The sequence below is a fragment of the Panthera pardus genome, unplaced genomic scaffold (assembly GCF_024362965.1).
Source record: "Panthera pardus isolate Hobbes unplaced genomic scaffold, ASM2436296v1 HiC_scaffold_2, whole genome shotgun sequence".
Lineage (NCBI taxonomy): Eukaryota > Metazoa > Chordata > Mammalia > Carnivora > Felidae > Panthera > Panthera pardus.
In genome coordinates this window covers 116,173,726-116,190,344 of record NW_026526765.1, presented here as the reverse complement: position 1 = coordinate 116,190,344, position 16,619 = coordinate 116,173,726, and the positions used below count along the sequence as shown (strand labels likewise).

The following is a 16,619-nucleotide window of genomic DNA, read 5'->3' as shown; positions in this document are numbered from 1 at the left end:
ATTATAATGATGGTGAAGTAGTAAACATTCCCTTTGCATCTAATGGTCATCCATCTATCCATATACCCATCCATTCTTCCCCCTGCCTACCCACCACTCAGCTAATGGTCATCCATCCTTTCATGCATCCATTCATTTAGGCTGCCTTTGTTGAGTATATATTATCTGCGAGGCCCATTGCACTGAAGATTATATGAATGAGACAGAATCCCTGCATTCAATGACATCCCTGTCCTCGAAGGTAGCTCTGCAAACAAATAAATATTCTCAATGTTCTTAATGTCTCCAGTCCTCCAGGGCCACTATATCCTGTAACAGCCAATCTACCAAAGTCCACATCTTTTCTGTTCACAGAATGGGCCTCTTGCCAAATGCCCACCTGTAAATATTTTCTGCAGCCCTCCAAGGAATGTCCAGCTCTGTCACAGATTCATCTTACTTGTTGCTTCGCCACACCTTCCTCCTAATGATCTGTTCTTCACATCATAACCAACTAGCTTCTCCAGACTTGCTTCTGCCTATGCACCTGTAGAGCTTGCCTATACAGGCTTCTCTGTGAACAGGCCGCCAAATGTAGCCAAGACCAAGAGAACATATCTATTACAAATATTCTAAAGTTTCAGTGATGGCAGCAGTTTGTGAATAACCTTTGACCGTGCCTCACACGTTCTACCCGGTATGTCTACCTTTCCATCCATCCTTGTACTATGTCATTCTTGTTTTCACTCAAAACCCCCTAACCACAAAGATCCTATAGGTATCTGACCCTCAATAACTACTGGTTTTGTCCTTCTTTAGGACCCTTGCTCTTCCCTTTTCCTTCAATGTTCTACTCTCAGCTCTTCACATAGGGGGTTTCTGAAGATAAGGTCCTTCACAACTGCTCTCTTTCTCAGCTCCTATTTCTAATTACTTCATGACATTAACATAATTTATAAGTATTTATGTGTTTGTGTTTCTTTTTCTATCCCACTAAAATGAATTCTTCTTGTGGGAGAAGACCCAGTCTTACCCACCAGTGTCTTCATGGTAATGCCTTAAAAGAGTATTAATACAGTATAGATTCAATAAATAAGAGCATCGGGATACTGGAAGGAAAGAAAACTTTATAACTGGACAGTGAAAATTAGGCACTGCTGTTCTTAGAGTTACAAGGTCATGCTATCCCACCAGTCATTCTTCCCGGAGCCACCTCTTATCCTAGTTCTTCCCCACACCCAGCCCCTGGAAGCCTCTGTCCTGATGGGAAAAGCTATAAGCCACTTACCCACAGTACAGAGCTTAGCATTTTTTAAAACCACGCAAAAGAAGGAAACTGTTTCCTCTTTCTTCCAGGCTTCACATCAACCTCAAAATCATTTACCAAGAAGTGGCTTTGCCTGTAACAAAAACAGGCCCTTCCATCTCTAATCAGAGAAGTGTACATCCTCTTGGTCTTTTTGTTTTGTTTTATTTTAACGTTTACTTATTTTGAGAGAGAGAAAGAGGGAGTGCGATCTGGGGAGGGGCAGAGAGAGGGGGAGAGAGAATCCCAAGCAGGCTCTGCGTGGTCTGCACAGAGCCCAACACAGGGCTTGAAGTCACAAACCTTGAGATCGTGACCTCAGCTAAAATCAAGAGTTAGGTCCTTAGCAGACTGAGCCACCTAGGCGCCCTTCATTTTGTTTTGTTTTTAAATTTTTATTGGGGCAAAATATGTATAACATCAAATTTCCCACTTTAACCATTTTTAAGTGTACAATTCAGTGGCATTAAGTACATCCGCGATGTTGTACAGCCACCACCACTATTTATTTCCGTAAGTTTTTGTTACCTAAACCCCATTTGTTTTTTCTTTAATTTCTTTCAGCAATGTTTTGTACTTTTGAGAGTACAAAGTTTTCACCTTGGTTATATTTATTCCTAAGTATTTTATTCTTTTGAACACTATGGAAATTGAATTATTAACTTCCTTTTTGGATTGTTAATTACCGGTGTATAGAAACACAACCAATTATTCTGTGTTGATTTGCATACTGCGATTTTACTGAATTCATTTATCAGCTTTACAGCTTCCTTGTGGGTTCTATGGGATTTCCTCCCTCTAAGACCATGTCATCTGCAAATAAGGATAGCTTTACTCCTGCCTTTGCAGTTTGGATGCCTTCTTTCCTTTTCTTTCCTAACTGCTCTGGCTAGAAATTCTAGGACATTATTGAATAGCAATGGTAAGAGCAGGCATCTTTGTCTTTTTTCTGATCTTAGTGGGAAATACTTTCATCTTTTACCATTGAGAATTGTGTTAGCTGTGAGTTTTTTGTAAATGTCGTTTAGCTTGTTGAAGAAGTGTACTTCAACTCCTAGTTTTTTAATGTTTTTCTCTTGAAGGGCTTTGGATTTTGTCAAATGCCTCTTCTGGGTCAAATGAGATAATCTTGTGCATTTGTCTTTTCCTAGTTCTATTAATGTGATGTGTTATGTTGGCTGGTTGTCTTATGATGAACCATTCTCACACTCCTGGGATAAATCCCACTTGCTCATCGTGTATAATCTTTCAGTATGCTGTTGGATTCCAATTGCTAGTATACTGTTGAAGATTCTTGCATCTATATTCATAATGAAAATTGTCCTATAATTTTCTTTTGATGTCTTTAGCTGTTTTACTATTGGGGTAAAGCTGGGCTCATAGAATGAGTTAGTGTTCCCTCTTCTGTCTTTTCAGAAGAGTTTGAGAAAGATTGGTGTTATTTCTTCTTTAAACATTCAGTAGAATTTACTGCTGAAGACATCAGATTCTGGGCTTTTGTTTGTTAGAAAGTTTGCATTTCGGATTCTTACTTGTAGGTTACCATTTACTTGTTACAGGTCTGTTGAGATATTTTATTTTTTCTGAAGTCAAGGTGCATAATTTGTGTTCTTCTAGAGCTCAGTTATTTGCATCTTTTCTCTTTTTTATGTATGGCTAAACATTTGCCAATCTTGTTAATCTTTTCAAAGAAATGACTTTTGATGCCATTATGTCTATTCTCTATTTCATTTGTCTTTGCTCTCATCTTTATTATTTCATTCTGCCAGATTTGGGTTTATTTTGCTTTTCTTTTTCTAATTCATAAGAATATGAAGTTAGGTTACTGATGTGGGATATTTCTTCTTCTCTAATGTAGACATTTATAGCTATAAAACACCCTCTGAGCATTATCTTCAATGCATTCCTTAAGTTCTAATATCTTGGGTTTGTTTGTTTGTTTTTATTTATTTATCTTGGAGTATTTTCTACTTCTTGTGATCGTTTTTGACACAATTGTTGTTTAAGAATGTGGTATTTAATTTCCACATATTTATGAATTTTCCGGTTTTACTTCTGTTGTTGATTTCTACCTTCATTTTGTTGTAGTCAGAGAAGATAACTTGTAAGCTTTTAATCTTTTAAAATTTATTGAGAATGTTTTGTGGCCTAACATATGGTTTCCTCCCATGATTTCTTTTAACTCTTTGAGCATATTTAAGATAGTTGTTTTCAGAGTGCCTGGGTGGCTCAGTCAATTGAGCATCTGACCCTTGATTTCAGCTCAGGTAATGACCCCAGGGTCATGGGATGGAGCCCCACCTTGGGCTCTGCACTGACAGCATGGAGCCTGCTTGGGATTCTCTCTCCCATTCTCCCTGCCCCTCCCATGTGCTTGCTTGCTCTCTCTCTCTCTCTCTCAAAATATATAAACAAAGTTAAAAAAAAAAAAAAAAAGATAGTTGTTTTAAAGTCTCTGTCTAGTATATCCACTGTTTGGGCTTCCTCAGGGATGATTTCCGTCAATTGATTGTGTTCTTCTGAATTGACCCTACTTTCCTGTTTCTTTGCATGCCTTGTGGTTTCATTGTCAAACACTTGACATTTGAATATCGTAAGGCAGTATTCTCTCCTTCCATAGGGCTTGCTGTTTTACGATTGTTGAAGGCTCTACTTGTCCCTTTTTAAGTAACTTTTACAAACTACTTTTACAAACACTGTATTCCTTGTCATGTGTCATCCCCGCAGTTCCTGTTATGTTAGCTTGTGTTTAGCTAATATTTTGACAGAGATTCCCTTGAACACCAGGAGCATTTTTTAAGTTGCGTTTTTTCTTGATTTAGTGTTTCCTTGGTTAAAAAACCTTTGATTGCATTCCAAAATTCTGACAAAGTTAGCTCTGACAGTTTCTGCTTGTTTTTTATGTTTCTGTTGATGGGAGCTTGGCACTGCCTACTCTAATTTTTTGTTTTAGTTCCTCCTAATCTTGTACCCTACGTTTAAAAATAAAAATTATTTTGCTTCAAAATAAAGGTTAGTATTCTCCCAAAGAGGAATCAGAAGGATCGTGAATTTCAAAAGAGTACTCTATCTCTACTCTTTGACATCAAGTTTTTAAAAATGTGAGGATCAATCTTAGCCACTCATTACAGTATTACCATGTTCCTTTATTCATTCATTCATTCATTCATTCAATACATGATTATAAAGTGCCTGCTATGTCAGGAAATGTCTCTGTCTTGCTAGTCATTGCTACCCTTAGATGTACAAAGTGCTCTGGAATTATTTAGGGATCCTAAATGAGGGTTCAGGAAAGGCTTTCCAGAAAAGGAAGCATTTGATCTGGTTCCTCTAGGTTGAATAGGGGTAGCCAAGCAGAAAACAAAGGATAAGGGCATTTCAGAACTGGTATATCCTGAAAGTATAGATATGCCTTCATTATTTTAAAAGAAATGAAATGACAGATGGTTGCCATTGGTAGGAAATACCCATGCTGTGTTCAAGAGGCCTGTGCTATTTGCTCACCCTCTGCCCCTTCAATCTCATCCAGAGACATATCCCAAGACATCCACAAGAATGCCTACCAAATCTCACAAGAATGCCTACCACAGCAACATCAATGTTTACCTGTATCCCCCCCAGTCTCCATTTCTGTCCCACTGTAGCTCAAACTCACTGTACTGCTCTAGGAGCTGATTCATCACTGCTTAGGCACCATATTAGAAAAGACTCACGTGTATTGGCAAGAAAACCCTACTCAAGCCACAAGCCTGGAAAAGAGGTCAGGAATTCAGCTGTGATCTTTTTAGTGATAATTCATGGTCTCCTACTACTCACTCAGTCTTTAAATCCTGCTTCCCAGTTGGGGAAAAAAGGTTCACAGCAAAACCATTGGCTTATCTTCTCCTCATTCCATCCATTTTCTTATTTGCATTTCATCAAAATGGAAATCTTTAACATAATTTTTAGCCCAACTAATTTTATTAATGGAGCCATCATTTCCATTTAAAGATGTACTTTAAATATCCTGCAAACCTGTTAACCTCTTGTTTTATCTGGTCTGTTTGTTTTGGTTAAATTATTTTAAGAGATGCTAGGGAAAGAGAGAGAGATAATTTTCATTATATATATATCCTCTGGATATATATATATCCTAAAAACCTTTATTAAGGGGAAGAGCCCTACATTGCCTATTTTGTGTATAGGAAAATAAAACATTGTAATTTTTTAATATATTTGATTTTATATATATTTTATATTTATACAATAATATATAATACTTGATATATAAATACACATATCTAAATGAATAACTGCATAAATATAAATATATATTTATGTATATACCCACAAAAATAGGTAGAACTCTAGTAGAGTTGTTTTGCTTTTGTTTTTTAACTTTTTCATGTGGGAAAAGAGGTGAGGGGAGTCGTGCCTCAGATGCCTTCTGAACTTGTAAAGGTAATCTATGCAGATATTTATGTCTTAGGGGAAAGTGATATAAATGTAAATACTATCACCAGGCCAACGTGTTATTCAGTAAGAGATCCACTCAGCATCGCAGATACGCTAGAGGGTAGGATTTATTTTCACAGGGCTTACTACCAACCTCTTATGTCCAAAAATCTTACAAGAGACTTTTTTAGAAATATCTGCTAGAATATGTTTTTTGTGTTGTTTTTGTTTTGCCTTAATGATGAAGACCTCTTATCTGTGGCTCTAAGGAAGAGGGAACATTTTCTTCTTTTGTAGACTTCTTTCACGGACTGCTGGGAAGGTCTTTGTGTTTCTAGACTAAGAAGTAGAATTGTCTTAGTACTGAGCAGAAAAGCAGCAGCCTTGAAATGTTCTAAACTTGTAATGAGGATAATAAAGGGGTAGAGTTATCTTGTTAAAATATGAAATGTGTAACTATCTGTAATGATGGTTTCAACATGTTGAATACTCAATGCTAATACAACTGGCAGAGGGGCAGGGGTATTGTTGATCTTCAATAGAGTGTTTGAAATCTGTTAGAGGGTACACATCCCTTCTTTCAGTGAGAGCTGTCATCTTTTGTGAATACTTCCTGTCATGTCCAGATGAGGCAGTGGCTGTAGTGGTTACTTAGTAAACAGCTATGTGGTTTTTTTGGAGTAATGATTTAACATTAACTTGTGTAATCTTTGTAAGTATTGATGCCTTTATTATATGGATAAAAAATAGGAACAGTAATAGGACACCTTGTAATTGATCTGAGAAGGAAGTAAGATAATGTTAGTAAGGCATAGTACCCACTAACTGGGTTAAGTTGTAGATTTATATAATGCCAAAATCTTATCATATGAGCCCTTGGACTTCTAGGCCCCCGCTATATCAGTGTTTCTCAACCTTAGCATCACATATAACCCATTTGGGAAAACTTCTTTTAGGATACTGGTGTCTGGATCCCACCCAAGATTGGTTACATTTGAATCTGGGAGTGTGGCTTGGGCATCAGTATTTTAAGAAGTTCTTCAGGTTGAGTTAAAAAGTTCTAAGGTTGAGATCCACTGGTATAGAATCCAGGATATGATTAAATAAAGTAAAAGCATTAAATTTTTCCCTTTCCTCCTGTTTTCTCATTTATAAAATGGAGTTGATGTTGTTACACCCATTTCATAGACTTCTTCTGAGTCAATTAGTGCATGTAATGATTTGTTATTATGTTTTACTTTTCCATTCTACGTCCTGACTCCTAGCTTCTTCCTTTCCCACGTTCATACTTTTCTTCATGTCAGATGCCTCTGCTTCTTTGCTTCCAGAATGTTCCCTATTTTATCCCTCTCTGCTCATCAACAGCTTTAAAGTATAGAAGTATAGTTCTATAAAGTATAGAACCAAAAAGGTAGACATACTGTGTAGGTGCTCTGCTATTGAGGCAAATGACTTAAGTCCTCTTTCACCATCTGATTTCCACGTGCTCCAAACCCCTCATATTTTTTTCGGTGCCCCCTCCTTGCATCCTGGTCTGCTCGCAGTTTGTTCTGCTCATCCCTGAGAAGTAAGTTCTAAGAGCTTTAACCAACCTTTCCTTCTCAGCCACTTAAGACAAACATTCATCCCCCCAGTCTGTTCACCTCCCGTTCCTTCCCCTCATTTTCCCCTTTTGGCTACTGTTGTTGAATTGTCCATGTCACTGCACATCTTAAACTTTTTCACCTAAAGCAGAGGAAAGAGAACACGTTAAATGTGACCTTCAAGGGCCAGGGGTGGGACTGTTGGGGTCTGCACTGCTGTATCACAAACTCCCCTCTGAGTATCTGTCTTATTATATCTTTAAGTTAAATAGACTTATGTGATAGAGAAAAAAAACTCACATGCATTTCTGCATTTTAGTTGATTACAGTCTTGATTTTTAATATTAAAATATTTTTAAATGTTAATATTTCAAAGTTTTTTAATGTTATATTTTTGTATCATTTTATATGTTCATATATGCATATATCTTTATATATGTGTTTATATATTATATAGAAATACATAGAGAAACATATTACATAATTTTTACATATATTTTATATTTTATGCACGTTTATATAAATATTTTGTTAATATATAATATATGTATATATAAACATATAAAATATTGTATATGTTTTATACATATATAACATATATGTATAAATATTATATAATAATTTATGTATGCCTATGTATTTATATTTTATGTAATACTTTGATACTAAAACAAAAAATTTGGTCAACTATACTCAAAGAAAAAAAAATCCAACCTAAAAAAAACAAGCTAAACTAGCCAAGGAAAAAAGAGAAAGGACCCAAATCAATAAAATATAAATGAAAGAGGAGACATTACAACTGATAGCACAGAAATGCTAAGGAGCATAGAAAGCCACTATGAACAACTATACACAAACAAACTGGACAACCTAAAGAAATGGTTGTTTTGGGTTTTTTTTACTAAGGAAAACTCTTAGTAACATACAACCTGCAAATTCTGAATCAGAAAGAAATTAAAGATCTGAACAGACCAATTATTGGTAAGGAAAATGAATCAGTAATCAAAGCTCTTCCACCAAAGCAAAGCCCAGGACAGATACTTTCAGGTGTTAATTTTACTAAACATTTAAAGAAGAATAAACACCAATTCTTCTCAAATTCTTCCAAAAAACCAAAGAGGAGGGGACACCCCTAATCCAATTTTATAACACTAGCATTACCCTGATACCAAAGCCAGAAAAAGACACTAAAAGAAAAGGAAACTCCAGGACAATATCCCTGATGAATACAAACACAAAATTCCTCAATAAAATACAAGCAAACTAAATTCAGAAGTACATTAAAAGGATCATTCACCATGGTCAAGTGGAATATATCCTTAGGACGCATAGATGGTTTAACATATGCAAATCAATAAATGTGAGATATCACACTGAATTGAAAGAGGAAAAATCACATCATCTCAAGAGACACAGAAAAAGGATTTGACAAAATTCTACATCTGTTCGTGATAAAAACTCATAGCAAATTAGGTATCAAGGAAACATATCTCAACTTAATACAGCCATATATGACTAGGCCACAGCCAACATCAGACTCAGTGGTGAGATATTGAAAGCTTTTCTTCTAAGATCAGGAACAAGTCATGGGTGCCCACTCTCATCACTCCTATTCAACATAGCACAGAAGTGCTAGCCAGAGCAATCAAGCAACAAAAAGGTATAAAAGCCATCAAAATTGAAAAGGAAGAAGTAAAATTGCTTATTTGCAGATGACGTGATTTTATATACAGAAAATTGTAAAGACTTCACCAAGAAACTGTTAGATCTAATCAATAAATTCAGTAAAATTGCAGGATACAAAATTAACATACAGTAGCATTTCTATACCCTAACGGTGAATTATCTGAAAAAAAATCAATCCCATTTACTTCAGCATCAACAAGCAATAAAATACTTAAGAATGAATTTAACCAAGGAGGTAAAAGATGTCTACCCTGAAAACCATAAGACACTGATGAAAGAAATTAAAGACAACACAAATAAATGGAAAGGAATCCTGTGTTCATGGAATGGAAGAATTAGCATTATTAAATGTCCATACTACCCAAAGCCATCTAAAGATTCAATGCAATTGCTATCAAAATTCCAATGGGATTTGTACAGAAGTAGAAAAAAAAATCCTATCTATATGGCACCACCAAAGATCCCAAATAGGCAAAGCAACCTTGAGAAAGAAGAACAAAGCAGGAAGCATCATATTTCCTTGTTTCAAGCTATACTACAAAGCTGTAGTAATCAAAACAGTATGGTACATACACATAGACCAATGGAATAGAATCAAGGGCCCAGAAATATACCCATACAAATACATACAACTAATGCTTGACAAGGGAGCCAAAAATATTCAGTGGACAAAAGACAGTCTCTTCAATAAATGGTGCTGGGAAAACTGGACATACACATGTAAAAAATATGAAACTAGACCCCTAGATCTTATAAAAATTAACTCCCCGAGATTAACTCAAAATGGATTAAAGACTTTAAGACCAGAAACTATAAAACTCCTGGAAGAAAAAGTAGGACGAAAGCTGCTTGACATGGGCCTTGACAATGAGTTTTTGGATATAACACCTTAAGCACTCACAACAAAATAGAAAATCAACAAGTAGGATTGCATCAGACTAAAAAGCCTCTGCACAACAAAAGAAGTACTACCAGTAAAATAAAAAGACAAGTTATGAAATGGGAAAAAATATCTGCAAATCATTTATCTGATAAGGTGTTAATATCCAAAATATATAAAACTCCTACAACTCAAAAGCAAAAACAGCAATAAACCCCCCAAATAATCCAATTCAAAAATGGGCAAAGGACCTAACTAGACATTTTTCCAAAGGAGATATATGAAGGCCAAGACGTACATAAAAAAAGGTGCTTGACATTACAAATAATCAGTGAAATGCAAATCAAAACCACAAAAAATTGTCACCACACACACCAAAAAGACAAGAAATACCAAGTTGTGGCAAGGATATGGAGAAAAAGGAACTCTTATACATTGTTAGTGGGTATGTAAATTGTTGCAGCCACTATGGAAAACAATATGAAGCTTCCTCAAAAAATTAAAAATAGAACTACCATATGATCCAGCAATTCCACTTCTGAGATACATTGAAAGGAAACAAAAATACTGTGTTGAAGAGACATCTACACCCCTGTGTTCACTGCAGCATTGTTTACAATAGCAAAGATAAAGACACAGCAATGGATGATGTTGTAGTATGCATACACACACACACACACACACACACACACACACACACACACCCCAGAATATTATTCAGCTTTTAAGAAGAAAGAAATCTTGCCATTTGCAACAGCATGGATGGACCTTGAGGGTGTTATGCTAAGTGAAATAAGTCAAACAGAATGATAAATACTATGATTGTATGTGGAATGAATCCAACCAACAACCTCATAGAAAACACACCTTTGGAGTGACCAGAAGCAGGGGGCTGGGGTTTGGGTAATTGGATGAAGGGGGTCAAAAGGTGTAAACTTACAGTTATAAGAAAAATAAGCACCAGGGTTGTAATATACAACATGATGACTGTAGCTAAAGTTGCTGAATGATCTATAGAAAAATGTTAAGACAGTAAATCCTAAGAGTTCTTATCACAAGGAAAAACCATTTTCTTCTTTTTTCTTTTTTTAATCTATGTGATGATAGATTTTTCTGAACTTATTGTGGTAATCATTTCACAATATATGAAAATCAAGACATTATGCTGTCCACCTTAAAATGATACAGGGCTATATACCAATTATATCTCAATAAAACTAGGGAAAAGCGAACAACTGTAATAAAAATGCTTCTAAGAATACTATGAATAAGCTGTATAATAGATATGTGTTTATATAAACATATACAAATTTTTAAATAAAAATCTTGGGGTAAAGCTGCTTCCAAGAAGCTGTATCAGATTATGTTTGTCCCACAGTTTCATGTCCCCCATGACTGACAGTAGAAACCCTCAGGGTCACAAATCCCCCATTTTGAGAACAAGTTTAGCAGAATCTTCTTTCCCTTTGTCTTCCTCCCTCCCCACTTCTCCAAAATTTCCTCTCCTTTTTGTTTTCCTCTTCTATCACCTAAACATTCACTCAGGGAACAAAATTCTCCAGTACATGAAGACTTGAATTTCCTAATTCCTAGATTTAAAAAAATGAATGAATAAATAAGTATTTTCCCTTGGGGAATATTTCTCCATCAGAAGTAATTTGGAAGTATTTCACTGAAGACTTTTGAAACATTTGATCTGGGTCTGACAGTGCCCTGGATCTGATGATTATTGCTGTTTTGAGGTTAAATTTTCTCATTATGATGGAAAACTCATCAAGAGATGTTGAAAGCTGGACAGTACTGAGTCAAAGCAAATGTTTTGCTTGTCTGGGACTCACAAATAAGATTCTGCTCACTGCACCTGAAATATAATCAACTCTAGTACAGTTGTTGAGGGAATGATTCCACCAGAACTCAATGTGGAGAGATGTTTCCAGGCTATTCATTAAATCCAAGTAGAACCTCCAGACCTTTCATAAGAGAGCCAGGAGATGACTGGCGAGTAGGCAACCGGCTCAGTAAACCCTTTTCCTCACCCACTTCGAAGCCATGATTTCTTCATGGGCTAAGTGGCTGAAAGACATCAAGCTCATAAACCATAACCCATGGCTTCCTTGCTGGCTCATTGTGGGGAATGGAGTTGACATGTTTTATCCTTTTGCTGTTTCTTCCTTATTTGCTCCCCTATTACTCTGGGTGGGGTCTCACTCCTGCCACACACTTTCAGATCGTGTTTATTTTGAAGATAGACTGGTGCATCTTAGATTTGAGTCATTCGGTGAAGAGACAGTAGGTTATTGGTTGTTTGAGGGTCCTCGTTGGTCTGCTAACTGCATCTCTCTTCCCCTACCACACCCCCATCTGTTCACCTGGAAGATGTGCCTTCTTCAAGAGCATCTTGAGTCTGTCCAGAAGGAGTTCATAATTTTCAACAGAGAAAAGTAAGTAACCCCTGGTTAAACACCAGCCCAGCAAATGATGGCATGTTTCAGCCAGACTTTACTTGCAAAGCCTTAACATATTTTTTTTAACATTTCTAATTTTTTCTAATTATACACATATCCATAATAGAAAATTTGGAAACTTCAGACACTTTTATCCCCCTGTATAAGATTTAAAAAATTGCAAAGCATAATTTAGCTTAGCATCAGGTTTCCGTTTAGGGGAAGGTCCTTGGTTCACACCTCTTTCTAACTTGTTGGTCTTAATTCTATCATTTCAAAGCTTACATCTTTTCTTTTTCATTTCAACAGTAAGCACTGTTTGCTTTTTTCTTTTAAGAGTAAAAAGGGACTTTAACAAAAGACCAGCTAATCTAACCTTGGAACAAACCAAATACCCACAAGAAGAGAATGGTCAGAATAACAGCGTGTGAAATCCTCAACATCTTCTGCTCTGGACGTGTCCTGCCACCTCGGGCAGGAACTTCTGATCCCCACGCCAGGAATTGCTGACAGTAGTTCTCACCTCTCCACACCTCACACACCTCAGAAAATGTGAATGAATGCCTTGGGGAGGAGGCAACAGGATACAGGGAGTCCTGGGTCTCCTGGGATGTAGTTTCACCTCTAATCAACCGTGTGGCATTGAGCAAGTCACTTAACCGCAGCTTGGGTTTATTCATCTCAATGAAAGGGTTATTCTAGATGAGCTCTGTCCTGCCTTTTTACTGCTACCATTCTGTTATTCTACACAGCCTTTATTTTTATTTTAAAAAGAATATTTGGACGTAGATTTATTTTTCCACATTCTAACTACACTGTGACAAATGGGCAGATGGACATTGGTGGGAGACTGAGTGAGCGAGGCTCTTCGGAGCTAGACAATTTCATAAAGAGGTCAAAATCCCCACGTCTGATTGAATAGGAATAAGGAATTCAATGGGGAAGAAATGGATGGGAACTGATTAGAACTAACAGATTTATGAGGGGTTTCTGGTTGTGCTCTGGAGTCCGCACACCATTATCAGCTCACATCAGCTAGCAAGAGCTTACTGGGCATGTCTTTCCCATTGCCCTGTACAGTGATTTGAGGGTGGGCAGTTGAAATTGGTGATGATTAGTAAATACTGAGACTATTTACATCATGGAAATGGGAAAATGCTTCAAATCAGGGCTTTTTCCCCCTTCCCGGTAAGCCTGTTGTGAGGTAGTTATTAGCATACTGCTCACCTTCTTCTAGTAGGTTCCTTGGGAGCTAATTGTCCTCTTAAGATTATGAGAGACCTATGTCTGGAGAGGACCAGAAAATAATATTGTCATGCTGACAGCAATGTCCACCCTGAGGTACATTGAAGCTGTCCCTTACACAGGGTTGATAGTCTAAGTTAGAATGGAAGGTGAGTTTGGAAGATAGTAAAATTTACACTTGAAAAATCCCTTAAATTACCCACAGCATGGTATCTTTTCTTAGCAGAGCCCAGGGCAGGGAGTTTCCAGTAATGAAGCAAATTGCCATCTTGGGGTTTGTTATGATTGTGTCTTTTATTTTTGGTCTCATTTTTGGCTAATATCAGATGAACCAAAATGTTGAACCAATCATATATGCCTTTATAGACGGAATAATAGAACTGCGGGATGCTCCCACATCCGAGAGGTCTAACATCACGGAAACGGACTGAAGCACAGCTCACTCCAAGAATGGCGGGCGGAACTGCCTGCTTACAAAATTATTGATGTCTCACTTTTTCTTTATGTATTTTCTATTTATTTGCCTAACACGGAGTTTAATTCGCCTACGTGAGATATGCATAGGACCCAACTGCTCTCTCTCGATACACAGAAGGTCTCTGCAGAGGACCTCGTTCTGGCACCTGACAGATGCCACTGGGTAAAGTCAACAAGTGAACAGGCTTAGTGGGGGGCTGTTTGACGCCTTGGCCACTCAGATCATCTAGACCTTGTCCTTACTTGGAGTAAGGGCCTCGCCAAAATGCCAGGAGGAAGCAACAGGGAAGACCAGACAGAGAGAGTAGGCAGAAGTAACAGATCTGGCACCTGCCACACCAGATAGCCAGGAGGGAAGCAGCACTCGGGCAATTAAACATGGGTAGGAAGCCAGTGCTGGACTCTCATTTGGCATTCAGGATTTTCTCCTCATGGAGCTAATGTGCCCGGAATTTCTGGCAGAGCCTCTCGACTTTAAGAGCAACCATATTTTTGTTAAGAATTAAAACCAGCTCTTTTGTTCTGTTTCTTTTCTTTTTTTCCTACATTTCCCACATATTATTTGCACGGTTTTGCTTTTTCTCCAAGCACTATGAAGTACGCACTGGCCCTGACTCCATTTCTAATTTTATATGAAAAAAACCAACTAGGTGACCAGGTTCTGCTCCAGGCTGGTAACTCCAGGAATATCAGGGGCCCCTTGCATGTTTATCAGCTTCTGTCTTTCACGCGTTTTGACCCAAGCCCTGATGTGCTGTGGACATACCTCTCCAGTCACCTGGTTCGTCCTGCTGTTGGGGCCTGTGCATGTATCATCCCAGAGGAAAGGCTGCGGGAGACACCACAGAGCACTGGGATCAGGAGGCTCTCCCCTGGGAAGGGACCCAACCATTTATGCCGCTTCACATCTGTACCAGCTATAACCAGATAGGAGCCCAATGCCCCCTCTGTACTTGGAACCCCTAGTTTTTATTTCCAGTGTGCTGCTGCCGTGCCCAAAGCACCTCTGTGAGCATTCAGCAGCCGTGGACACCTCAACCACAGAGCACAGCCTCAGAGCAGTAAGATGCGTTTTCAGGCCCGATCGGGTTACAGACCCTCAATGTGTTTCCAGTTAGAAATGAAAAAGCATTGCATCTGTAAGGCATTAAAATGTCTTCTGTATACACTGACAAAAGCACCTCCCACCACCACACATTTTAAACAGGAAGACAAAAAGTTTCCCCCAAACAAAAGGATGCCTAAATCTGAACCGTGATTGCTTCTTGTTGGTATCAGGTTCTTTGGCTTGATCCCGTAACTTGGGCCAAAAGGGTCTGTCCTAACCAGGTGGACCATGTCTCATCTAGAGTCATGACAACCAAGGCTTAGAAGTTTGGAAAACAAGCCGAGTCTTACATCCCCTTGACTGGTATTCCCAGTCTTTTTCTCCTAACTGCTTTCACCCTGACCTGTGTGGAGCTTCACTCTGAGCAGGTATTGAAGACCAGAAGCTTCCTAGTTAGCACTCTTACACTGCAGCAGGGGAGCCCGGCCCACAACCCTGTCTCCATGGGAATTAAATGCTCTGCTAATGGCCAACACCTGTCAATGGCAGCACTGGTTTGGGCTGGGGTCATTGCTAGGGCAGGGATGAATATCCTGGAGTACAAAGCACTATGAACTTAATTACAGCAATTTAGTTAATTAGTAGTTAAGCTTCCTCCGATTGGAAGAAAGTACTAACCAGGAACGACTAGGCTTTATATCATCATAGCTTTTCCAGATTGGATGGACAAATAAATAATGCTAGTACAGGTAGCAGGAACCAGTGTTTCTGCTTTTGATGATGCCGTAATGGTGAGGCTTTAATTCAACAGGTGAATGAAAAGGCATGCAAAACAGTGTCTGTTTCAGTATCCCGTTGTGCCTGCTTTGTCCACACAGCATCCTGTTTCCTACTGTCCACCTGTGATAGCTGTTTCTTAGGAGCTCCATGTGTCTGATTGACGTTAAACATTGATGTCCAAAATCCAAACTCCAGTTACCTGTGCTGTTGTAAACAAGCAGCCCTTGGGTGGGAAAAACCTACTTCTGTTGAATGTGGTGTATATATAATGTGAATGTGCCTCTCTGTGTATTAAAATGTCTTCTGTATACAGTGAGCCATGGATCCTTCTTTGTCAGCTGTGTGTGTAATTGTTTTTCCTAGAGGTAGGGTTGTGGGGGCCCAAAGTCACCTGTTCTTACTTCTGTTTCCCACCATCCTTTACCAGGGACGAGCTGGTATTAGAGATGTTCTAGAACAGTGGAATGCGGCACAGTGTGACTTATTCATATATATAACAACTAAAACCCTGACCCCCTTAGCATTCACCCCTTAGGGAGCCCAGCCCAGAATTCCAGATTTTGCCTTTCTCTCACCTTGTCCACCGCCCAAGGACCTTTTCTGTCAGCACTCTGCCTTACTACCCTTTCCATCTTCCCACCGCCCCATTCCACATACCAAAAGAGCAGGTGGATATTCTACACCTGGGACAGGGCCGGGGGCGGGGGGGGGGGGGGGGGGGGGTGGGGGGGGGGGGGGCAGGTCACAGACAGCTTTG

At 38.4% G+C, this 16,619-nt stretch overlaps 1 protein-coding gene across 6 annotated transcripts in view; it reads left to right on the top strand.

Moving 5' to 3' along the window:
• The window catches only part of STK32A (serine/threonine kinase 32A), a 130,177-nt gene extending 114,516 nt beyond the window's left edge, over window positions 1-15,661 (top strand). For 3 of the 6 annotated variants that reach the window (XM_053907366.1, XM_053907364.1, XM_019414221.2), the window contains 2 exons: window positions 12,245-12,309; window positions 12,650-15,661. In XM_053907366.1, the coding sequence (XP_053763341.1) occupies window positions 12,245-12,309; window positions 12,650-12,743 (159 nt within the window). In that variant the 3' untranslated portion in view covers window positions 12,744-15,661. Of the gene's footprint in view, window positions 1-12,244; window positions 12,314-12,649 lie in introns of those variants that run through there. The other 3 variants (XM_019414222.2, XM_019414223.2, XM_053907365.1) reach the window with 3 other exon arrangements.
• The last annotated feature ends 958 nt before the right edge of the window (window positions 15,662-16,619 follow it).